At 50.6% G+C, this 24,773-nt stretch overlaps 1 protein-coding gene across 1 annotated transcript in view; it reads left to right on the top strand.

Moving 5' to 3' along the window:
• The window catches only part of SND1 (staphylococcal nuclease and tudor domain containing 1), a 438,972-nt gene that overhangs the window by 401,018 nt on the left and 13,181 nt on the right, over window positions 1-24,773 (top strand). The window contains exon 17 of the mRNA XM_050782556.1: window positions 19,817-20,005. Within this exon, the coding sequence (XP_050638513.1) occupies window positions 19,817-20,005 (189 nt within the window). The remainder of the gene's footprint in view (window positions 1-19,816; window positions 20,006-24,773) is intronic.

Raw genomic sequence — 24,773 nt, 5'->3', positions numbered from 1 at the left:
GAAACAAAATGGGCTGATGAATGTATTGAGAAAGGTAAGCAGAAAGCCATACACAGCATCTCTGTGATGTGGGGAAAGCCTTTCTTAATGATTTAGTTTAATAAGATGGATGTCTGCAGTGTAGAGTTATTCTAATAGGATGGATATCTGCCTGATCTATTGGCCTGCAGGATGGTTATGAGTTTTAAATTTCCTCATCTCCAGGGCAATAAATTCTCTGGGCTTTTAAGTTATAAACTTCGTGGGTTTGGTTTTGTTTTGTTTTGTTTTTTTCAGTTGGGAAAGCCTGAAGGATTTTGTTTTGGTCAGAGCATGAAAAAGGTAGATCCAGTCAGGGGGTTGGGAGGCAGGAAGGTGGGCCAGGTTCTGTTCTTCTTTCAGCTTTACCCTCTCCACAGCCTGCACTCCTCCCCCTGGCAGCTCTGTAGGACCACGGTTTCCCATGTTCTTGTCATCTCAGTGTGGTTGATGTTCCCACCACAGGAATCTAAAGGAGCCCCTGTAGCTTCAGAGGTTAGAGCCCCTCTCTGGGTGTCTGCTGTAGCTTTCCTCTGCAGAGTAATGACAGCAGGGGAGGAAGGAAATGGGAACCTACTGGCCTCACAGCAAGGGGATGCCCTAACCTTACCACCTCCCAGTGTAGGTCCAAGAAGAAGAGGTTGCAGCCAGTGGCTCCCAGGCAGTCAGAGAAGTGATGATGAGTTTTGGGGCTGGGCTCATGCTGAGCAACCAACAGAGAATAGATGCAATGAGCCCCAAAGGGTAATGAGCCCAGAATGCTGCTAACTGGAGTGCTCTGCATGGGATCACTGGGGAAAGGAGCTCCGGCAGTTCTGTGCTGAGGGAAATTGAAGCTTCCTTAATGATTGTTTTCCTTTATACTGACACATCACTCCTCAGCCCAAGAGCAGGGCAACCAGGGCCAGCAGGAAGACAGATGCCTCTCCCCGGGTCTGCTTCCTGGCCTTTCTCAGCATGCCTTCATCCCCCACTTGCTGGGCCAGACCCTCTACCTCGGCTGCCTCACGAAACTTAGACATCTGGTAGTGTGCTGCTCCCAGATGTCAGCAGAATCATGCTGCCCGCTGGCTAGTGACAAGAGCCGGGCTCTCGAATTAGACAGGACTGAGTTCAAATTCTAGCCTTCCACTTATCAAATGACCTTGGGCAAGTTCTTCTCTAAGCCTCCATTTTTTTATTAGTAAAATGGGACTTAACCATTTCACAAAATGGTTGTAAGGATTAAGTAAAATAACATGCATGTCTTTGTGAACCTAATTCAGTGGGTAGCACACAGCAGGTACTCAATAAATGTTAATTCTCTTCCTCTTTCCTGTAACAAGGAGCTACTGGTCTTTCCTTCGGATGTGGAATTGGACAACTACAGAGCCTCTTGCCTAGAGCATTTATGATCTATTCCCTGCCAAGCCTGGCTGTTGGAAAGAACCTATGTTCAGGGGCAGTAGCTAGAAGGGCACAGCCATAATGAGCCGGCCTTTGCCCCAGATACTATATGCCACGAACTGCGTTTGGATCAGTAACAAAAGAAAAAAGGGCCTTGTTTCTCTGAGATTATCCTCCCTTTATGTTCCTTGAATCAAGCATTCTTAAAAGCAATGACAAATCAATAGATAAGTACCAGTGATTGGCATCTGTATTTCCATTTCATTCGATTCATTTAGCAAACATGCGTTGACCTACTGTGTGTCAGGCACCGTGCTAGGAGTTGGGACCGCAAAATCAAATAGTTTTCTGCCACAAAACAAGCTCTGTTTTCTGCCATCAAGGAGTTGGCAGACTCGAGCTCATCAGCAATCAGAATTCAGGGTGGTACAGTAGTCCCCCTTTATCCACAGGGGATACATTCCAGGACCCTCAGTGGATGCCTCAAACCACAGACAGTGCCAAACTAAACGTATACAATGTTTTTTTCCTATATATGCATGCCTATAATTTATACATAAGGTATTGTAAGATTAATAACAATAATGATAATAAAACAGAACAATTATAACAATATGCCAGCCTCACTACTCTTGTGCTTTGGGGTATTAAGTCAATAAGGGTTACTTGAATACAAGTACTGTAATTCCATGACAGTCGATCTGGTCACAGAGAGGGAGAGGGCTACTGAGTTACAGGCGGGTAGCATCTACAGCCTGGATATGCTGGAGTGAGGGATGATTCACGTCCCAGGCAGGAGGGCAAGAGGTTTCATCAAGCTACTCAGAACGGCACACAATTTAAAACTTGGAATTGTTTATTTCTGGAATTCTCCATTTAATATTTTCAGACAGTGGTTGATCATGGGTAACTGAGACTGTGGAAAGAAAACCGCAGATAAAGGGGACTCCTTTATATGCTCTGTAGTGCACAACTGGGGCTTCAGAAAAGATTTCCTGGAGGAAGGACTGCCAAGGCTGAATCTGTAAGAATTAGACATCAGCCCAGCCAAGGGGAGAGGAAGGACATGAACTCCAGAGAGAGATTCACATGCAGCCATTAGGAATTGCATTTTGTCGCTGGTAATATAGACCAAAAACAGCATTCGCTTATCAAGATTAAAGTTTACTTCTTTCTCATAAAGGAAGCCCAGAGGTGGGCAGTTCAGAACTAATACAGTGGCACTTGGTATCAGCAGGGATCCAGGCCCCTTCATTCTCCTGCTCAGCATTTCTTAGCACACGGCTTCCATTCTCAGGGTCCAAAGTGTCTGCGGATCTCCAGCCATTCACCTCGTCCTTCCAGTCAGGAAGCCAAAACACAGGAAGAAAGCGCAAAGATAGCAAATGCTTTCCTAAAAGTCCCACCAAGAAATTTCTGCCAAATCTCGCTAGTGTGGCCAGTGAGAAACGAGACTGGGGATCGTAGTCTTTCAGCTGACCATACTGGTACATGGAATAAAAGAAACGGAAAAAGGAGAGAATGCAGCCAGGGAGATAGATCTCTACCACACACAGTGTGTCCAAAGGCACAGAGACGTGAAACTTCAGTGTCTGTTGAGGGAACACAGAGATCAATCGGCCCAGATCAAAGAGTCCCTGTAGTATAAGGCAAGTAGGAGGTGGTGGAAATGAGACTAGAGACGCAAATCCACATTTCCCTTCAGCTACTGAAAGTGGCCAGTGCTCAGGCCGGAGCTGGACAGGCAGCATCTGCCAAAGGGCTAGTCCCTTAGCCTGGCGATCAGGCCAGGATTCACAACCTCTAGTTCACAACACCCTGCCCTCTCTCAGAGGAAAGCTCCCATGTAGTTCCAGAAATCATACAGGCCTGACCCCCTGCTAAGGCTAGGCAAACAAGCTGAGCTATACATCAGCCAAAGGCCTGCAGTGTTCCCGTAGAGAACAACAATGCTCAGTCACTCTGTGACCTAGGTACACTCAACATACGTTTCTATTCTCACTACATGTGCTTAGCACAATAAAAAGAGCCAACAGTTATTGAGTTCTTATTGTGTACTAGATGTTGTTCTAAGAGCTTGATGTATATTAACTCATTTAAACCTTGTGAGGGAGATGTTCAGCTTTATTACTCCCATGTTACAGCTTGAAGAAACTGAAGCACAAAGTCTTAAAATAACTACCTCCAGGTCCCTGAATGGCAGAGGCCAAATCTGAACTCAGGTAGTCTGGCTGCAGAGCTCTCACTGGGTACCTCTGTGCAGTTCTGCCAATGGATATCACCCCGAAATCAAGAGGAAAATGTTGGACTAGAGGCAGGTAGGTGAAGGCAGGACCAGGCACAAAGCATTTTGCTTCTCTTTTATGCAGGGAGGGATCGAAAATTCATGCAACTGACCATATCTGGTAAAGGCTGGGCCTTCAACCTTTTTCTCCTCCTTCTGACCCCTTTGATCACTTCCAAACATTCTGACTCTAGTTCAGCATGGTCCATTCACAAGCTTCCACATACATCATCATTTCTTCCCATGTCATTATCCCAGCCATCACAGGATTTTTATACATGTTGTTCAGGTTCCTCTCGTTCCGTCCCTCCTTCCCTCCCCTCCTTCCTTGAATCCAGCCCCTGATTCATCCATCCCAGATCTGTCTCAGCAGGTGGGTGGGTTCTGACTGTGCCCCTTGCCCATCCTTCAAGTCAGCTCTCCAGCTTTTCCTCTGAGCTGCTTGCACCTTCTCCTGGCTTCGCTCTCCCCGTCATCCCCTGTGTTTCTCTAAGGTCTACTTGCACCTCCACTGAGCTCAGCATGGCTTTCTGTCCCAAAATTCTACCCTCGTTCCTTCTCCTACCCTACCACTTATGCACTATTTCTAAAGTGTGACCCTAGACATTCCCTATGCTGGAACATGTCTGCCTTTCTCCCCACCTGTGCAGTCCCATCCTTTAAGGTCCGATCCTACCCGAAAGAGTTTACCGACTCTTCAGTGCTCAGAGCTGGTTCTCTCCCTTGAACCCCCCTAGTACCTGCTGCCTGTTCCACTCAGCAGTCATGTGTTTTACATGGCATTTTGTCATTGACTGACAGGATGTGGCTTTGTCATGTCTTCTCATCTAAATCATAGGCTCTTTGAAGACAGAAGTGAATTCTTTCTCCTTTTAGATTTACTGCAGTGCCCAATACAGTGCTTTTCTGCTTAGAAGATAACAAAAACCCATTTCTTGGTCAGTTGGTTAAAGTGAGTGTAAGGTCTCTACATACCCTTAATGATTTTTATATATTCACATTCTCTTAACATGTGTCTTCTCACTTTGAGGAACCCTAATCATTTTTTTAATGTTCTCATATGTTTCATCAGCTCAACTAGGCATCCCAGTGCTTCTGTAGCCCTGCTGTCTTTCTGGAGATGCAGTGCTGAACCACAAGCATCCTTCCTTGCAGTGTACATTGTACTGTGGTACAGCTTTAACCTGCATTTTCTGCTGTTTGTCTGGCCTTGGAAGCTGTCTTTGTTAGGAAAGCTCTGGACAGCAACCAGGAATATAGCCACACAGAAGGTGCTGCTCAGAAACAAAAGAGCCCTACCAAGCACAGTCTCCCCCAGGAATCCAGCACCTTCTCTTGATGAAGCACTCTATAGAATCCTGCTGCACGTGCCTCAGCTATGGGGCTGGGGCTGGGTTTCAAAGAAACAGGAAAATAGTCTCTTTCAGAGGGCTTAACATGTAAGAGGTAATGGATTACCAAGAGCAAGTGAATATAGGACAGAACATGAATGCCGAGATGGAGTTACTTGTTAGGAAGAGTGGATCAGGGCAGGCGTCCTGGAAGACAAAAATAGTGGGTGTGGGTTGCTGCTTGCAAGCAGTTGCAACTATTTTCTTTATGCATTCCTTGACAACGCCTTCCTGAATTCAGGTGATGGCTTAACACTCCTTTACTGGTTGATGAACAGATCTCCTTCTAAGTGGGCTCTGCCTCCCTCCTTGGCATGTGGGAACTGCAGCTTGTCTGGCCTTTGAGCCATGATGCAGGATCATGGTATCAGGGACTGGCAGGGCTGTAGGAGATGGGTTGGGCAGCTCACACAACAAGCAGATCAAATGGGCCAGAACAGAGGGTCAGAGGAAATGACAGAAGGAGAGTCAGAGGAAATGAGGTTGGTGACATGGAAGCATGATACCATCAAATATGCTCTCTCTGGGAAGATACAAGATGCTGAGAATCTCCTCTGAGTCCTTTTTTATTTTTTCCTGTCTTCTCTGCAGTGTCTTCACAAGCACCTGCTTAAAATAAGGATGGGGCTTGGCCTTTCCCTTCCTCCTCACTACTCCTTACCTTCCCACTCTGCATTTTCCTGCCTGCTGCCTCTACGCAGCGGCTCCGGAGCAGTGGGCAGTTGAGAGCAACTCCTGAGAGCACTAAAAGAAATCACATTGCTTAAGTGGTATTTACACCAAGGGGTGGGGTGGTGGTGGCAGGAGTCTCAAAGCTTTTTCCAAGGGCACTGTGGCAGGAAGTCCATGGTGGGAAGAGCGGCATCCAGGTGTCCTCTATCCGAGGAGGCAGCTATTCTTATTCAAGGGAGAGGTCAGTGTTCTTCTCCAGAGTCAAAGAGATTCTCTTTAAAAGTTCAGTTGTGACTTCTGGGACATCTTAGCAAGAGACACTGGGCATCTTCATTTCCTCTCTCCATTTCAGGACACACCTCCCTTGGAGGAGTGCTTTCTACCTGGAAAGCAGCGCAGGTATCAGTGGAATTCTGCTTAGCACAACAGAATTGGGAGGTGGAGCAGGGAGAATGAGGCCACCTTGGCCCCACTGAGGGGCCACAGGACAGCTACTTGATGCCTGAGAACAGGGCAGAATCAGCCTGGGCAAATAGTAGAGTTGAGGGGCCACCCACTGCGTCCTATGACCTTGTAACACTGAATCGTATTTGGGACATTGGTTTGAAGTGGAGAGAGAACGATAATTGAAATTAATGAGACCCTGGCTTCTGTCAAGCAGATGGGCAGAGTCACATCAACACCCATGCTGCTGACCCATCCTACAGATTGTTCTTTCCCGTCACTAATGTTTCTCCGTATCTCACCTCTGATCTCATTGCATGGCTTTGAGAACTTTTTGGAGCTGATCACAAGACCCAAAAGAACATCAAGAGCCCCTGTCCTGGGCAGTGGGTAAAGTGGAAGAAGGAGTGTGGTCCCCGTGTGGAGAAGTTGTGGGGTCAAGATGCCCGGACTAGGCAAGGACCACTGGGGCCCACGGCAGAATGAGGAAGGCCAGAGGCAGCACTGCTCATTGTGACCCATACGTCTCTAGGTCACAAACTGCAGCCCTGCACTAGGAGTTTGAGAGGGCTGTGGCACATTAGAGCTCCACCCTGAGGGTGTAAGCCATGCCATATTTTAATTGTCATTAGCAATAAAAATTTAGCATCGAGGAAACCCGACCTCCACACAGAAGAGGGCATGGGCCAGGGTCATTAACCAGGCTGATCCAGCCTCTGACATGCTGGATTTATCCTTTTTTCACATGTGTGTGTTCAAACCTTATAACTGATAGCTTTTACTCACAGGCTTTTCTTTGCATTACTGAGAGGCCAGAGCAATCCTGGGCCCCCCAGGTCATATCGAGCCAAGAATCCAGTTGTCCTGTGCACAGGAGGGTAAATGCAGAATAGCCCTCTAGCACTGGCGCTGCAGGAGCTCAGAGACCAGGCTCAGGGGCTCAGCATCATCTCAAAGGCCTCTTCACTTTCCTTGCTGGGTTATAATAGGTTTGAAACAGTTTGGGAACATGCACAGTCCCCCACAGTGTCCAGATCTTCTCTCTGCCCTGCCTAAAGGCAGCTCCTTAGTGGGGTGAGAGGAGAATCTTGGACTTTTTTATTCTGTGTCCGATCTGGAGTGTAGGTTAACGGGGCTGCTGCCTTCCTGCAATGGTGCTTTTGTGTGGATCAGAAAAAGTTGCCCTCTCTGGGCCATTGTACTCAGCATATACTATGCACGGCTTGGTGAGAAAAGCAGGCCTGTGCCAGGCTTTCTGCTTGGCACATGGAGGCAGGGTAGATTTAAGGACAGGTAGGAGTGAGTTGCGCACAGGGACATAGGACTGCCTCAGAAGGGATGGTACCTTCTTAGCCAGCCTAATGATAAAAGAGGCGTGAGGACAAAAGGAAAGAAAGGGGGCAAGGGAGGCCCCTCCTTTCACCCTCTGGTTCTTTCAGTTATGCCTCTCATGGAGTTAATCAAACATTAGTCAGGGAGGGATAGGCATGTGTTTGATTGAAATTGTTTGGCATTTCTTATATTCAGTTTTATGAAACAAGTAAATTGCCTGATCCCTAGCTGAGAGTATAGAATTATCTCTGTTCAATTATCTGTTCAAACAGATTTTTCTCTCTGGTGCCTTCTTCTGGCCTGTAAGAGGGATTGGCGTCTGTGTCCCTTTTGCCAAGAAATTAGATGGTGAAAAAGAAGGTGCTCCACATCCCGTTCCCACCCCAACATGGGACACTCCTGTCTTATCCTCGAAGCTTTTGGCCTCCACGCCCACAGCCCAGTTTTGAGAATTCTGAAGGGATTGAGCTAGGGGTTGTCATTCCCAATCTAAGACCCGGATTCCTTCAAACCCAACAGCAACTGCCTTTCCTCAAAGGTTTCCTTGTTCCAGAGGGCTCGAGACCAGCACCCGGCAGGTGACTTGTAGCTTTCAGCCGTCTCAGCCCTTGTACTTAGATGCTTCCTGAGGTGACTGTGTCCTGACCAGCACCCCCTAATCCCTTGCTTGGAGGGCTTCACACTAGACCGTGGTCTGGGCTCCGGGGGTCCAGGCTTCATGACATCTGTGGCCTCACCCCACCTCCCACCTCTGCTAATGTCGTTAGCTCGTGCCCTGTCCTCACAGCTCTTCCTAGGCTCTTTCATGTTCACTTCTGCTCTTCACCCCTTCCTTGCTGAGGGATGGGTGGTGAGGAGGTGGTGGGTGTGTGGGAGACCGGAGGGAGGCACGTGCGGCTGCTGCCTGCACTGCTGCCTGGATAAACACAGGAGGCCATCCTCACTCCAGTTATAGTCAGTACAGGCAAAGCCAAGTGCAAAACAGCCCCTTCTGTTCATGGCATCGGGGCTGTGCTGCCTCTGAGTCATCACTGCTGGCCTCACTGACTGAAGCCTGTTTCTGCCCCTCTGGGCTCCCACAAGCATACTTGTTGTGGCAGGGGCAGCTGAGGGATGGTCCTCTCACCTTAGAGGAGTTCTTGAAATAAGCCTTCTCTAGTCAGTTTGGTGCCATGCATTTACCCAAAGGTAGTGTTCTGTCCAGGGACTTTCCTTCTCCCACGTCACTGCTGGCGATCTAGAGAAGCTAGAACCTTTTGCCTTTCCTCATCTATTTATTGAATGCCTACCAGATGCCATTAATAAATACCCATTGTAATACTATCATGGTGATATGAACAAAATGCTGTGAGAAAAAGCCCTATCCACATAAGTAATGGAGTGGTTCGAATAAAATCACATCTATGCAGAATCTAAGGGGTAAGTTGGGTAGGAGTTTGCAGGTGAAGTCATAGGACGAAACATTCCAGCCAAAATGAATAGCATGTACCAAGGCCTGGAACCGTGCAACTTGTCTGTGGAGCTGGGAGTCGTGTGGCCTGACTAAAGCAAAATAATGAAGGCCACAATGGCAGGACTTGAGAGCAGGAAGAGCCCAGCTCTGAGGAGCTTATGCTGTGCTGTACTGAGGAATTCCAACATTAGTGGAGAACAAGGAAAGGATTTCAGCAGAAGGGTGAAGTGATCAGATTGGGATTTTAAAAAAATAATAATAATAACAACATTTATTGAGCACTTATTATTCGCCAGACTCTCCTTAAGTGTTTAACTTGAATCAGTTCACTTCCTCTTCACCGAAGCCCTTCGAGGTAGGTAGCATTCATTATTATACCCATTTGACCAAAAGGTAAACCTAGACCCAAAGAGGTTAAAAAAACACCCACTCTGGATTAAGCCAGTAAGTAGTAGAACAAGCCCAGAAGGAGGTGGTCTGGCCCCAGAGCCTGCATCTGACCGTGGTGCTGTACTGCCTGTGATGAACCACACCCTCCAGTATCATGGAGGGGTCCTTAGAGACAAGTCTGGTACAGGGACAGCAGTGGGGGACCTGTTACTCAAAGCTGGGCATGGCAATAAGGATAAAAAAGAGGGGAAGAATCCATAGAATCAGTGTGTACTGGAGATTGGTGTGGACCTACCTATGGAGCCCAGGGGTGATTCCTGTGCTACTCATGCTGAGACCTGGGATGAGAAATGAAGGTGGAAGAGCAGGTTTCATAGTGAAGGTGAGAGATTCAGGATGGGACTCATAACATTGGAGATTTGCCTGGTGGAGTTGAATTCTGAAGTGACCTCTGCACTAGAGGTGAAAGTTGAGTTCTATAATTCAGAGAGTGGTGGGATGCAGGGACTGTCTACGGCTTCAAATAGCCCCTGGGGAACATTCATATTCAAGGGCCATGTTGTTGGGGAAGAATTCGCAATTGCTACTAGGAAAGCAGGGAGAAAAAGCCAAGACTGGGAAACACAGAGGCCTAAAAAAAGAAAGTCTCAAAAAGGAAAGGGGGTGCTTGACTTTTAAAGATATTTAAAAGGTCAAAAATGATGAAATCTGAGAAGAAATTATTTAAATGGCAATTAACAGGTCTTTGAAGTAATAGTGACATTGGAATACTGACTGGTAGCCAGCTGCATTGGCTACAGGAGTGAAAAGGGGCTGGCAATGTGCAGAGTACTCCCTGGGTAAAGAGAAAGAGGTAGACTTGATGGGATGTGAGTCAAAGCAAGGCTTGCTAAGATGGACAAGATGTTTGCAGGTAAAGAGTTAGATGCTGGTGAAGAAGGAAATCAGGAAGGTGATGACAGAAATAGGTAACTGATGGAAATGGGTGCCTGAGGAAGCAGAAGAGGTTGTGATCTGGAGCCAAGTTCATTTCTTTTTCTGCAAAATGGATGGAAGGGAATGAAGTAATCATGGATGCTAAATCCTTCTTAACAGCAAAGTGTGAGTCCCCGTGGGAAACCCACAGTGGTTCAGGTATAGGAGCCTGAGAATCAAGGTCCACAAAGCAGAGTGAACAGGCCCCATTGGAGGGTCACAGGTCAGCTACTTCCTGCCTGGGAACAGGGCAGGGGTCTGCACCGTCCCACAGCAGGCCTTGAGATCAGTTATATAGGTACAGGTACCTGCAGAGGGAAACTGACATGTGAACATAGGTACAGGTACCTGCAGAGGGGAACTGACATGTGAACTTGACCTGACTGGACAACATTTGGTTACTTTCAGACCAGGTCAAAGATTTAATAACCTCATGCAGTTACTCCATAGATTATATACCGATTTTCCCCAAGAAAAGAGGCCAGCTGTCTTCTCACATCCCTAGCTCCATCCCTTTAGGGCTTGGGTATAGCTCTGAAGCCATAGAGGTTCTTTGACTGGGCTTGGGAGAACATGGGCCACTGCAGCTGACTCCATGGGCCAAACCAGTGTTCAAGATAAAGAACGGAGGCACCAAATGGAAGGCAGCCTTCTTTCCTGGTTTTTTGCCTAGGACTGCCCTTCACATTAACTGGGAACATGAGGAGGAGCTGTGCCATTCAGGCATGCCCGCTCTCAGAAGGCATTCCAGACCCTGCCTCCAGCTTGGGAGACCTTTGGGAAGAGGGGTGAGGGATAGAACGAGAGACAGAACAGAACTGATTCTAGCCACATCCCTGGCACCAGCCTCAGGGAAGAGTGTTAAATCTCCCTCCAGCCTCCAGCATGGGGTTTTCCTGGGAAGATGAACAGTCTGCTTCCTTATTGCCTGCACCAAAGGAACAGATTGCGTCAGTTTGTAAACTGTGTTAGCGCTCACAAAGGCCTGGAGTCAGCAGGTTCGCATTTCCCAGCAGACCCAGATGACGCTGATGTCAGTGGCTGCTGCCTCACTGCCTCAGGCAGGACCAAAGGCAAACAGGCAGTAGGGACCAAGTCCTTCTCCCCCTACCCCTACCATCCCACCCCTCATCCCTGAGGTAGGGAAAAGGCATTCCAGTAGGGAGAGAAAGCCACCCTGAGCTTCTACAGCCAGCTCGCCCACTGCCCAGGCCTTTCCTTTCCAGGAGCCTCTTGGCCCCTCTTGCTGGTGTGCCAGCCCAGGCCTGATTTCCAGGCATTTCTAGCACACCAATGCCAGAAAAGAGGTTTTTTTAGAAAACCAATCCACTCCGTGGACTGCGCTCGAAAGAATTACCTGGTCCGGAGGTGATGAGGGATTAGGAACAGAGGTGTCACTGGGGATCAGAACCACACTGCCCCAGTAGCACATGAAAAATCCGTGCTGCTGCCTGCCTCTAGCCAGCCCACTCCCCACAGATGCGGATGGTAACGAGACCCAGGAGGCACTGCATAGGCACAGCCTCTCGGCTTTCACAGCATTGCCTTATTAATTGCATTGTTAACGTTCATCATCTCTGAAAGAAGTTGGTGTGGCTGTGTGTGACCGGGCGTGGAGGTGATGAGCTGGCTGTGTTAAACTGCTACTGTGTTAAGGTGAGGTGTCTCTTCAAGTTCACAGCTCTGGCTGTGGCAGCACGCTACAGCCTTCACGCAGAAAACCCAGCCTTGGGCAAGGCTACCTCTGCATGGCAGGAAAGGACCCAAGCTACACTCTGGTTACTCCAGAACACTACTCACATTCTTGAAAAAAGCTGCAGCTAGGATGAGCGGGTTGGGAGGAGACAGGAGTATCTTGGACTCGGAGTCATTATTCAGTTCCCCTCTCTCCATTTCCCACCGCCCCCCTGCAAGTTCTCCAGGACTTGATTGTTAGCAAATGGGGCTTCCCTGCTTGCCCTTCTCTCCCGTGTAACTGTTGCTTTTCATCTCTCCTGGTGGCTTGCAGGCACCAGCTGTCAGCTCTGCTGCCCCCATCCTCTGACCTCAGAGAATGCAGAGCAGAGGGAACCTTAGAAACTTTGTTCAACTCATTTCACAGATGGAGAAACTAAGCCCAAAGAGAGGTGCAGTGTGCCCAGCCCATAAGAGGCAAGGTTGGCACCTGGATCACAGTTCTAGCCCAGGGCCTTTCTCTGCTCCTCAGCGCCTTCTCCCCATCCAGGCCGCTTGCTGTGCTTGTTGCTGGTTGCTTTGGAAATATTGAAAGCAGGAATATGGCCAGACAGCATGTGGAAAGGATGGAGACTTTTGCCTCTAAAGCCTGTCTGTGGGGACTCTGATGTTACCTTCCCACAGGTAGCCCTGAGCACCCCCACCCTGCTGCCTGGAAGAACTTACAGCCAGCACCCCACTTTGTGTAGTGACTCTTCCTTCCCAGATGCCTCAGGGCAGTGGCACCCTGTGCTGGGCTCTTCTCTACCTGGGACCTGCCTGTCCTGCCTGAGGCTGCCCACCTTCCTTGGTACAGGAGCATCCTCCACACTGTTTTCAGGCAACCTGCAGCCTCACGACCCAGGGCTCTGAGGTTGGCTGAGGCTCAGTAATTTTCTGTGCTGCCTCAGGCATTGTGCACCACAGTAATGCCTGTGTACTTGAGGGAGACAGTACCTCTTCTCCATCCTCCTGGAAAATAAAAAGGGAAAGGCTTGTATGTGTGTGGGGTCTCCCTGTCCTCCCCCCATTGGTAGTAAATCCCCTGTGTGAACTCTCTCCTTAGGGTGCCCTGAGTCATCAAGGGAAACATGCATCCCCCTGCTGTCTTTCTCTAGTCTCCATTTCTTAATTCTTTTGCCTCCAGTGCCCCCGGCTCCCTTATTTAAGTCAGCCTTACCAGAACCAGCCTCCAGTGCACCTTCTACCGCCTCACCCTCCCCACAACTTCACCATGACCCAGAGGAGGCTTTAGGAGAGGGACCTGGGTCTTCAACTTTGCTCCTACTTAGAAGCACTAGGCATCCAACTTGGCTGCAGGCTCCAGGCGAGTTAAGGACAGACACAGCTAAGTCAACCCCCAGGGCAGTCAGAATTTCCTCTGTGGTTTGAAAACTGAGTTCTTAAAGAATCTCCCCCACACTTAACACATGCACACACACCCTCACTCTCCCTCCCCACCCTTCTTTCTTTAGGAAAGAGTTCAGAATCTGAAGTCTAATTGCAGAGGGCTAGAAGAAGTTGAGAATGTTGACATTTCTAAAGCCATCATCCATTGCCTGGCTTTCACTCTTACTCCTTTCTCCAGACCCCTCAGCCAACCCCAAGTGCCTCCCCAGCCCTGCATTGTACCCCACTGCTTAGAGAAGGAGAAGGACTTGGTCCCCACTGCCTGTTTGACTGAAGTACTTTCTGTTTTAAGGAGCTGACAGAATCCAGACAATGGGGAGAAGAGGAACAGTTTGGAGTGGGGACGGGACGGACCAAGTGTATATTTCTGAAGCCCAGGGCACTGAGACTGCTCAGAAAGGGGCCACAGGAAATGAAACAAGTTCCTGGCCACCCGCTTCCTCTCTGTTTGATTTCAACCACGGAGCTGGGGGCTGCTCCATGCTCTTCTCCTCCTCCTTCTCCCCTTCCTCATCCACCCTTCCTGGGAAGGGTGAGACCACAGCCCAGCTGGGTGATCACTGAGGTGTGTGTGTTGCCTGGGCATGGGGAGCTCTTCCTCGGTAATTAGGAGACATGCAAATTAACAGCCTGTGCCGTTTGTATTAATTTGGTAAATAAGCCAGAACAATTTCATTAATGGCACATTAATGTGCTTGGGAGCAGGAGGACGCGTCCCACTGTGAGGCAGTAGGGCCCACTGGCTGCCCTGGCCCCAGTCAGGCCAGGTCCAGCGTCGAGCTGCTCTCCTGCAGGGCATGGCTGGCTGGCAGCACCTGCCGCTTTGGCCCTGTTGTGGGGAAAGACCTGCCCTGAAAAGAAAGGGATCTATCTGTGCAGGTGGTACAGGGACAGCCACACACCTGAGCTCATTCTGTCAGCCCCACTTGCCTTACCTTCACTCTGTATTTTATGGGAGGACTCCCCGGGTGTAAGAAACCCAAAGCTTTCAGAGGCAGGGAGAATAAAGGAGCTCCTTAAGCAGGGATTGGCCGTTTCTGATGAGAAGTCCCGTGAACACAGCTCAGCAAAGCCAGACAGCTGCTGGATGTCACCATCCCACCAGGGCATCACCGGCATCACTGGCATTTGTTGAAGGAAAGAGGAAGCAGTTTTGTTACCTCATTCAGTGCACAGGACCCCTCCTCCTTTTACCATTAAGGAAACAGTCTAAGAGAGGTCAAGTGACTTACCCAAAAATTCACAGCTAGGACTAGGAGTTGATATCTGACTCCAGAATCCATGCTTTTTCTGCCACCTCATGGCCCAGTGTGCTCAGCTCTGGAGAAATTTCACAGTCTGGAACAAGCTTCATTCCCCATGGAGCTGACAGTCTAGTTGGAGAATGAAGACATTTAGAAATGAAATAACTGCCCCTACTAGGAAGTAAATAATTTATGAAGATCATGTTGAAGCATTTATGTGCCAAGCACTTTTCTAAGTGCTTAACATATTTATATTAGTTCATTTAATCATAACAAATCCTTGAGGTAGATGCTGTTGCAATCCTAGTTTTACAGTAAATAGAGGCACACAGAACTTAAGTGGCACCCCAGAATTCATGGAGGTCTAGGTTGTCTGGAGCCAGAGTCCACACTCATAACCTCCATGCTGTACACTGCCCCATAAATGCCAAAGGGAGGGTAAGCCCATAGGCATTCAGAGGGTGATTCATGGTAAGCCAGGGATCAGGGAAGCCTTCCCAGAGAAAGTGGCATTGAAGCGGGCAAAGGTGCAGTCCAGGTATTCAGCAACCTCAAAATCCCCACCCACTCTACCAGCATCAAGAGCAGAGAGCAAGAGATGCTGGCAGACCAGCAGGACTGCAAGTGAGGCAGACTGAAATGGCTGTCAATATCTGAAGGTCACGCTGACCTTCAAGCCTCTAGGCTGTTCGCTTCTTAACTAGTTACCACCAAGCCCCTTCCTCAGCGTGGTGCCACCTGCACCTTCTTAAAGTCTCTTGGGAGGTACCCTCCTCCCCCAGAACCGTGTGTCTTTCTAGGTCTCAGCTTCAGCATGGGCACTAAATAGAGGGGAATGAAGAGGAGAGCGCTCATCTGTCCCTCACCAATGCTGCTTGTGTACATGCACACACATGCTCTGGTGCCTTCAAGGCCATATCCACCCACATGTGTGCACGCCAATGCATGCTCTCATACGAAGCCTGCTGCCAGCCTTCTAGCAGCCTGTGGTAGTCACCTAAGTCACCTAAGGCCTAAAGTCACCTGCCATTGTAGGAGGCCTCCTGTGGAAGCTATTGAGTCCAGATCTCTTCCTGAAACACTCCAAGATGCCCAAGAGATGAGTGGCTATGTTATAGCAGTTTGCAAATTACACAACACTCCACCAATAGGAATCTCATTGAATGCTTGCAGTAGCCAGTTGGACAAGAAGAAATTTCTTGTCTATTTACAGGAATGAGCCTCCCCTAACATGTCTTCTGTTTGAGGCAACTTGTGGGACGTGTCTCCTTATCGTCTCCAGTTTGAGGCAACTTGTGGGAATTAACTCTATGTGTCTATACAATATACAGTCAATCTTCGTTATTTCCTGGTTACGTATTTGCAGATTCACCAAAATCTATTTTTGTAACCCCAAATCAATACTCATGTACTTTTGCAGTCATTTGTGGACATGCACAGAGTGACAAAAAAAATCGAGTCACCTGGCAGGGCACATTTCCATCTTAGGTGGAACAGGGTAGAACAAGATGACAACACTCTGCCTTCTTGCTTCAGCTTTGATAATATAAACAAGTGTCCTTCTTACAATCTATTTAGCATCATGTTGTTGCATTTTTCATGCTTTTTGTTGCTGGTTTCACGGTTTTAAATGGTCTCCAGCATAGAGCTGAAGTGTTACCTGGTGTTCCTGAGTGCAGAAATACTGGGATGTACCTTACGGAGAAGATATGTGTGTTAGATAAGCTTCATTCAGGCATTAGTCATTGTGCTGTTGGCCATCAGTTCAATGTTAATGAGCCAGCAACACATATTAGACAAGGTGTCTTTAAACAGAAACAGAACAAGGTTATATATTGATTTGATGAAAATATTGTGACCAGAGGCTCACAGGAACCCAAACCTGCATTTCCCCTAGGAGCAATGGTTCAATATTTGCAAATTCAGCGGTCTCTTTATAGAACAAAATTACCACAAATAACAAAATTGAACTGTATGTATGTATCTCTGTATGTGTGTATCTTTTAATTAAGAGAAAATGTCAGAGAAATTTTAATCTTTGAGTTGAACAAAGAAATAATACTTGTACAAACATAGACCCACGTAATGTTACAGTTAAGTCATAATTTCCTGGCAGTCAGTGTAAAAGAGAAACATCAAAGGATGATCACACGTGTACATACAACCTGCTTAAACCTCTGCTTGCAACCTCTGTAATTCTCCCAGAGTTAGAGAAGAGTCACACCGAATTCCACAGCCTCGTCCAGGCTGAGGTTTGTGGAGAAGGATAGACACTGCATGGGGTTTGGCTAGAGAGGAGCCAGCCCACCTTCCCCGAGTGCCTTTGTTTGAGAAATTACTGTGGCTGTGGCAGCTGCAATAAAAGGGAACAAAGCCCGATGGCCGACAGTTTTATCTCCATCTACAACCCAAGATGGATTCGGTGGCAGCACTGTGCCCAAGGCCAGAGATTTCTTTCCTCTGCAGCTGCCTGGGCCCAGGGACTTGTCAAGCCCAAGTTAGCATATCGATTGCAGGCGACAGGCTGGTTAAGTGTGAAGTTGGTGCTCACCTGCCCAGGAGAGCCTGGCTACACCCTGCAGTGTTGGCCCCAGGTGTGGCTGCTCGTTGCTGGGTTCCTTCTCACATAAGCCCTGGAGAAGGGTGAGCATGTGGATTGCAGCCTCAGAGAGTGAGGTGTGAATGTGGGGTTTGCCATGTGGGTTGGGGTCTGAGCATGGGCACCTCACAGGATAGACAGCAACTGTGCATGCCTGGTTGCCTCTGTGCCTATCTCCGACGTTCTTGCATCAACCCCAGCAACCCAGTGCCAAGAGACACACTGGCCCACCACAAGCTGTCTGGGGGCCTGCCAGGCCTGGAGAGAGGCCTTGTGTCCAAGCAGGAAAGACATCCTTGGTTTTAGGGAAAGGACACTTGGCTACTAAAATTGTGGAAGACAAGAGGTCAGGGAATGTGGAAACCGATGTGGGCCTGGGCTCAGTGTTGGCTGGGAACTGTACCAGCTTCATTTGCTTTTGGCCAGCATGTGTCCAGGAGCCCCTACACACAAGGCAAGCAACCTCTCTGTTCTTCCTTCAGCTTCCCTGGAATTCCTCTAGGATGCTTCTTGACCTTAGCATGTTTGATAAAGCTTGGCAAGTTAGGATGAACAAGAGATAGTCTTCTCGTGTATCATTTTGCCCCTCACAGGTCTTGTCCATGCCTACCACACTATCCCCACCACCTGCCCCAACCCCTGCAGGCATGACAGCCTGTTCCCGAATCCTGGCCTCCCCCTGGAGGAGGTGCTCGGTCTTCCAGTGGCCAGGCTTCTCCTGTGTTCCAGCGCCCTGGGCATTTGCAAGGTAGATCCAAGGTGTTGAAACCTGAGCAACCTCAGATTTTGCCCACCTGCCCTTCTCCCTTACAAGAGTAAGTCCTTTCAGTAAGTTAGTTGCCAAAATTAGAGACAGGAGAAACCAATTTTAACACCCACAGGCACTGGACTCTGTCGTGTAGTGCAGGCACTGGGTCAGCCCAGCCAAGCACTGGGGCCAGCACTTTTGCCCAGGCCGCACCAGTGAGCTGCAGGGTCCTGGATGGTGGAGGGGCAGAGGTATGGCAGTGGAAAGAAGGGCTGCTCCTGAAACAGAAGGCTGTGGAAAGCGGGTGTTAGGGACGGGGAGGGTCTTTTCTGTCAGGAGGCAGTGTACAGAAGGCATTGGGGAAACCTGGATTCTGCTCTCAGCTCTACCCTTAATAGCTACACTTCTCCAGTGCCACCTACAGAATCAACATGGACTGAACCTATATGTTCTCCATTATCTCTTTTTCTAACCCTAATAGACTCCACACATCCCCTTCTATACCACACTCCAACTTCAGTCATCGTTGAACCTGCATTTCCTCTTGAAGGATTAAATGTGGGCCTCAAGGACGGAGAGGGTGTTTAAGAATGGGAGGAAGTGAAGGTCCTGCCTGCCTGGCCCTCCTGTTTTCCTCCCCGCTACCTTCTCTCTGCACACCCAGACCACCGTGTCCTTCTGGGGAGGCATGTCACCCAGTATCCCTCATCCCTTCTAACCTTCTATCACTAGCTCCAGCTCAGACTTCGAGAATTCCCAGGTATTTAGACATTCATTGTATTGCCTAATCGAGCTTGAAGGCTTTAAATTAATACAAGTTTTTACATTTGGCAGCAAAGACATTTATAGGCCCCTTTAGCAGGGAAAGAAAGAGGTCAGGAGAGAATCAAAGAAGGAATTTATCCTGGGCTGTGGCCTTCACAACGTAGGAGCAGATCAGCTACCACGAGGGCCACGATCCTGAGGCTGCCCTTTTAGAAAAGCAGTCAGTGCTAGGTCTGGGGTCCTGGGTCCTCGGAATGAGACAGTCAGTGGAGGAGGCCTTGAGGCCTGTGGAGATTCCTTGAGGGCTCTGGGGTTCAACCACAGCCCATACACTTCTGGCCACTCCTGCGGGATTGTCACTCACTGCCCTTGCGCTGATGCATTTCCTGCCTACGTCTTTCTACCTCTCCTGTCCTCTCTCCTCTCCTCTCCTACTTTTCATGCAGCCACTTTAATTACCTTCATTAGACATGAATTCGTTCAGCTGTACCAGGAAAAGCAGCCTCTCTCTCCCCAGGGGTTGCCTCGCTCCCTAAGGGCCTGTCTGTCTTCTAGCACAGAGCTGGGGTGGGTGCTGAAGAGTGGGAGGCACCAAGACCTCTTTCTGCTTCTTCACTTGCTCCTGACCTTCAACTGCACGTTCTCTCTCTCTATCTCTCTGTCTGTCTCAGGTTAAGGAGAGTCCCGTTTGCCCTGGTAGCTTTCTGCCACAAGGAGGGGAAGGGGCTCTGAGAAGAGAGGCAAGTTTTGGGGTGTGTCTGTTCCTGTGAGAGGCTGAAATTGAAGGGTTCTAGGAGTTCCCAGTGCAGGCACTGCACCAGGCTCCCACTCTTCTTCCCCATTCCAGCTGCTACTGCCACATGGAGTGAATGTGGCAGCGGCTGCCAAGGCCTGTGAACCCAAGGCTTCGGCGCTGCTGTCCTCCCCACAGGCACAGCCCCTGCACGCTCAGGCCTGGCCCCCGCAGGCTTATGCCTGTCTCTCTGTCCCAGGTGGAGGTGGAGGTGGAGAGCATGGACAAGGCCGGCAACTTCATCGGCTGGCTGCACATCGACGGCGCCAACCTGTCTGTCCTCCTGGTGGAGCACGCGCTCTCCAAGGTCCACTTCACCGCCGAACGCAGCTCCTACTACAAGTCCCTGCTGTCTGCCGAGGAGGCCGCCAAGCAGAAGAAAGAGAAGGTACGTGTGGCAGCCCAGCCATGCTCTCCCTGCCCTCCCGTCCTCCTCACACACTAATGCTGCTGCCTCCAGAGAACTGCTGCTGCCAGGAGGAAGTCGTTCTGTCATCCCCACACTGAGTAGCCCAGGAAGGTGTTGGTCTCAGACCCCACACCAGGGCCACACACAGGCGAGTAGAGGCTGCCAGCTGAGGTGTCCTCGGCCACAGCCTGTTGCAGACCTGAAGTGGGCCTGGGCTGCCAGCCCAGAACGTCATCAGTGATCCCAGGCCTGCTCAGGTGGGCCTGAAACAGAAAGCTGTCTAGGTGACCGTGGAGCCATGGGACAAAATGCCTGGGGCATCCCTCCCTCCCCAGCCCTGACCCTTCTCTGTCAGTGCCCTCAGAGGGACTGTGCAGCTCAAGCCCACATCTGAATTTCCTTCACATTGCCCCGTGGGGAAACAACCCCAGGAGAAGCCTCAGCCGTTAGGACAAGAGATTTACAACCCATCAGTCTCTGTGGGCACCACACTGAAGAGACAAGGGGGATGGGGTGGAAAGCGGCTTTTGGAAACCAATCGACAGTTGAGGAACCCAGTAGTTTGGAGGTGGGAGCCAGGCTCACTCAGCCTGTTGCTTTTGACTTATAGCCCAGCCCTGATAATGGGGATAAATCAGCCGGCCACCAATCTGTCAGGGCTCCTGTGAGCTTGAGGAGAATTCGTGGGACAGCCGTGCTGAGCCATAAATTTGTTCCAGGAATAAATGCTTCCTTTCCCATGGGACAGCCATCTGGCTCAAAACTCACTTCCCAGAGCCAAGGCCCAGACACCTGCCAAAAAGAGTCAGGGACATTGAGGCCCCAGAAGCACCACATTCTTCACCAGCCCCAAGCAGCTGCCTCCTCATTCAGGGCTTCTCTTCGCCCCTCAGGACTGTCCTCCTGGGTCCCTCTGTATCCGTTCTTCCCATCCCCTGGGGATTGGGGCAGGCAACCAACCCCTTGGTGGTAGAGGAGAATGGAGGTAGAAAGACTCCATGGAAAGGTGGACCACAAAGCTAGCACAGATGAAAGGGACGGTCGGTGCCCTGGAGGAGGCAGCCACCATGAGACCTCAGAGGAGATTCCCACCTCCTGCTCACATCAAGCCTCCTCCTCCCAGAATGAGGGGGAAGCAGGCAGCCTCAGCTCCTACAGGAAAGGAGTCACATGGCTTCTTCCTGGATTTCCTGCTTGTGACAGCTGAACTTAAGACTGCCACCCCCATGTCCTCTGCCTGCTGCAGGGAGAGTGGGGAGAGGCAGCACTGGGGCCTCCTGTTTAAAGGTTGGCACTTTCACAGAAGAGTTAGCAGCTGGGGGTAGAGTGGCAAGCCCCAGAGTCTAAGGCCCAGAGGCCAAAAGCCAAAAGCGTCTTCATCCTGGCCCTGCTTCCTGGCTTTTCAGCAGTGAGCGCGGAAGCCACCTTTTCAGAGCTGGGCAATCCTCTACCCTCTGAGAGTAGAGACCCTAGAGGGACCCAGAGGAGCACAGGGAGGGGACTCTGGCCTGAGATGGAAGGGTGGGTTCCCTGCCAGAGGCTGTGCTGAACTCAGCATCATTATTTACTGCACAGTGTGTTTGTCTGAAAGAGCCCAAGTCACCATTTTGCTGGTGCCACTTGATGATGCTGAGGAGTAATTACCAGTGATTAATTACTTACATGGCCTGTGTGTTTTTATTCTAGTCCAATTAAAATGCAGTGCACAACTCTCAGTGCTAGGGCCTGCCGCCTCCTGGGTCCCTCTCCTGCAAATCCCGGTCTGCTCATCAAGGATCCTGAGGGACCGAGGCTGGCTTTCTTCCTCCTGGAGGAGCTGTTTCCCAGGAGCAGCACTAGCAGAGCTTTGTAACAGCTCTCAGAGTTGGCTGGACCCCGATAAGAGCATCTGGTGGCCGGCTACGGGACAGTAACCTGAGTATCTGGGGTGTACCCAGCCTTGTCCCACTTGACCCCACAAGGGCTGCCTTACCTGTCAAGAGACAGTGGTTATGAGATGCTGTTAGCATCAGGATGCATGAATGTTTGTTCCTGTAGCTAACCAAGGAAAGGTAATGCTGAGGGATTCTGTGAGACCAGGAAGTGCAGAAGGCTTTGGGAGTGTGATTATGTGTGCATGCATTCATGAGCGTGTCTGTCTTGGGGAACCTGACAATGCTGGTTTCCCAGCTATGAGGGCTTAACTGCCTCCCTGCTGAGTGTATTTCCTCCCTGTGCCCTGTGGATGCCTCCTCAGTGAAGAAGGTGATAGGGCCCTCCACTTCCCTGGCAGGAGGTAACCCCCACCTCCTCCTCAACAGCCCTGGATAGACCTGAGGACCAAGGAGGGAACCACAGATGGCAGATGCCTGTCCCCACTCCTTAACCCTACCCCCCACGTGTGCCCAGCAGGGCCCTGCACAGGGCTGGATTGGCCATCGATTGGCTTTTATTGAGCTTGGCTTCCCTGCTGCAGGCCCAAAGGCCTCCACTACCTTGGCCCCTCGCCAGCCCCACCCCTGGAGCCTTGCAAGCAGCAATGTTAAACAGGATTTAGAAAGGAAAGACTCCAGCCAATGGATCCTCAGTCCACAGTCCCCATCACCTGCCAGGAGAAGGACCTGGGCATCCCTGAGGGTGAAGTGCAGGGAAGAGAGAGGGCCAAGGCGGGGAGAGGACAGGAGAGACAGCCTCCATTCCTGACCTGCCTGGTCTGTGCCTGGCTTGATGGGCTCTTTCCCTCAGGGTGGCCGGAGCAACAGAACATAAGAAGCCCCGGAGTATAGAGGGGACCCAAGCAAGGCAGGAACTTGCATGGCAGAGCAGCCTGGAGCAGATGAACAGGCAGGAGGGGCCTCCATCCACCCTTCCCAGTCTTGCTCTGTAGCCAGGGCCATTGGGGGTACCAGCAGTGCCCGCCATCGGCAGAGCTCCACCCTGGCCTTGGCCTGGAGAGACACTTCCCCCACCTGACCACAAACCCTGCCATCAGTCAGCTGGGACACTCTCTCCACAACATTATGCTTAGTAACTGCCTCTCCTCGTGCTCAGAGGTAGTCCATGAGCAAGGGCAGACTGTCCTATGGTTGGCTCTCCCAGCATTCCTGGGCCCTGCTGCTTAGGTCAAGCTCAGGACCTCTGCCCAGCTCTTTGGCCATAGAGGCTCTTCCCCAGCTCCTCCATCTTTCAAGAGTCTGGGGTAGCGCCATACAGCACTAATTCTCTGTGTCTGGGTGTATAATTACTATTCCTTCTGGAAAGGATCTTTGAGTTTTCCTCGTCATCTCCCCAGAGGTCCAGGAAGAGGAGCAGCTACAATGGGGATTCCCAGAAACCAGCTTCTTGTGGGAAATCTGAGCTGTGAGGGGCTGAGGATGGCTGTGGAAAGTGGCTAGGTCTGGCAGGTGTCTTGCCAGTGAGTGTGTGTCCTCCGTGCACCCCGGCTGTGCAGAAGGGCAGCCTGAGTCAACATGAGCAAATGCGCCCTTGTTCTAAGGATGGGGACAAGGGCAGCCACGCCTTTCCCAGCTGACTGACTCCTTCCCACCAAGGGGCCACCTGGCCAGCCTGCATGTACCAGCTTGCCCATGTGGCTGCAAGTCCCAAGGAACAGCTGATCACCTCCATCCCCACAGGGAAAAGGAAACCGTCATGGCTGCACTGCCTGAAGGGCCAAAGGTCAGCCTCTCCTAGAAACAGAGTTCCTTTATCTGAGGAGGCAGCTGTCTCTCTCCTACCCTCTAGATGCTTCTTGGCAACCTTGGGTGCCAAGCACTTTGTGTATGGAGACACCTTGCTTCTGCTGTCTTCTCAATTCAGGTGGCAGTTTGCACCGCCCCACCCGCCACGAAGTGAGCTGTGGCACCTTGTCACAGGACTGGCCCTAGTGCTGGGGGCTGAGGGCCATCCCCAAGGCTTTGGTTTGCATCTTCCATAACCTCACACCTGTTGCCCACCTGAGCCTGCTGGGAAAGAAGCTCCACCCCAGTCTCCCCAAGGAGACCTGATGCTGTCACCCAAGGCACTTTTACTTGAGGAGTCTTTAGCATTTTCTGCTTTCACCCTGTCAGTGTGTTCCTAATTCAACAACACTGCTGAGCGGCCGCCTTTCCCCACAGCCAAAGGAGCAGGGTGGGGCTGGGATGGGAGCCCTCAACAGCTCGCAGGCTCAGGGCCCATGGTCCACTCAGGAACCAGCACAGAGTGCCAGTCTCTGTTAAGCTCAGTGCTGGGAAAGGAGGGAGCTGGCAGGAAGAGGGAAGCGCCCCTGCGTGGGATGCAGAGGGCATGCTGAGGGATTCGGGACTGCAGGGGTGCCTGCTGGTGGGGATGAGGGGGCAGACTCCTGGGACAGGAGGGCTCCACCCCAGCTTACTTAAGGTTGTGCTGACAGTCTCATCTCTGAGACCGAGCGAGTCCCATTGATCCTCAGAGCTGCAAGGGTCTCAGAAGGGCTGGGAGCCCAGGTGTCAATAGGAGTGGCTGGCTAGGTAGATGCCAGTGAACTTCCAGCTTCGGAGGCCCAGGGGGAAAGCCTCAGGCTTATCAGGATATAGGCTTGGCATTGGAAGCATTTATGGCTATCTCCCTCTCCCCACTGCCCCCCACTCCCACCCCCAGCCCTTTCACAGGGAAGCCCACAAGCTAGAGACCCACTTCCCCACATGGGCAGGGAGGCCCTTGAGGGATTAGGGCCTCTGTCCTGACTAGAGGCAAAGCTGTGGGTTAAAGTCCTGCTGCCTGCCTCCTCCCCTCTGGCCAGCCAGGG

Source organism: Macaca thibetana, chromosome 3 (genome assembly GCF_024542745.1).
Source record: "Macaca thibetana thibetana isolate TM-01 chromosome 3, ASM2454274v1, whole genome shotgun sequence".
NCBI lineage: Eukaryota > Metazoa > Chordata > Mammalia > Primates > Cercopithecidae > Macaca > Macaca thibetana.
Note: the sequence above shows the minus strand (reverse complement) of the source record. Positions and strands in the feature narration are given on the sequence as shown.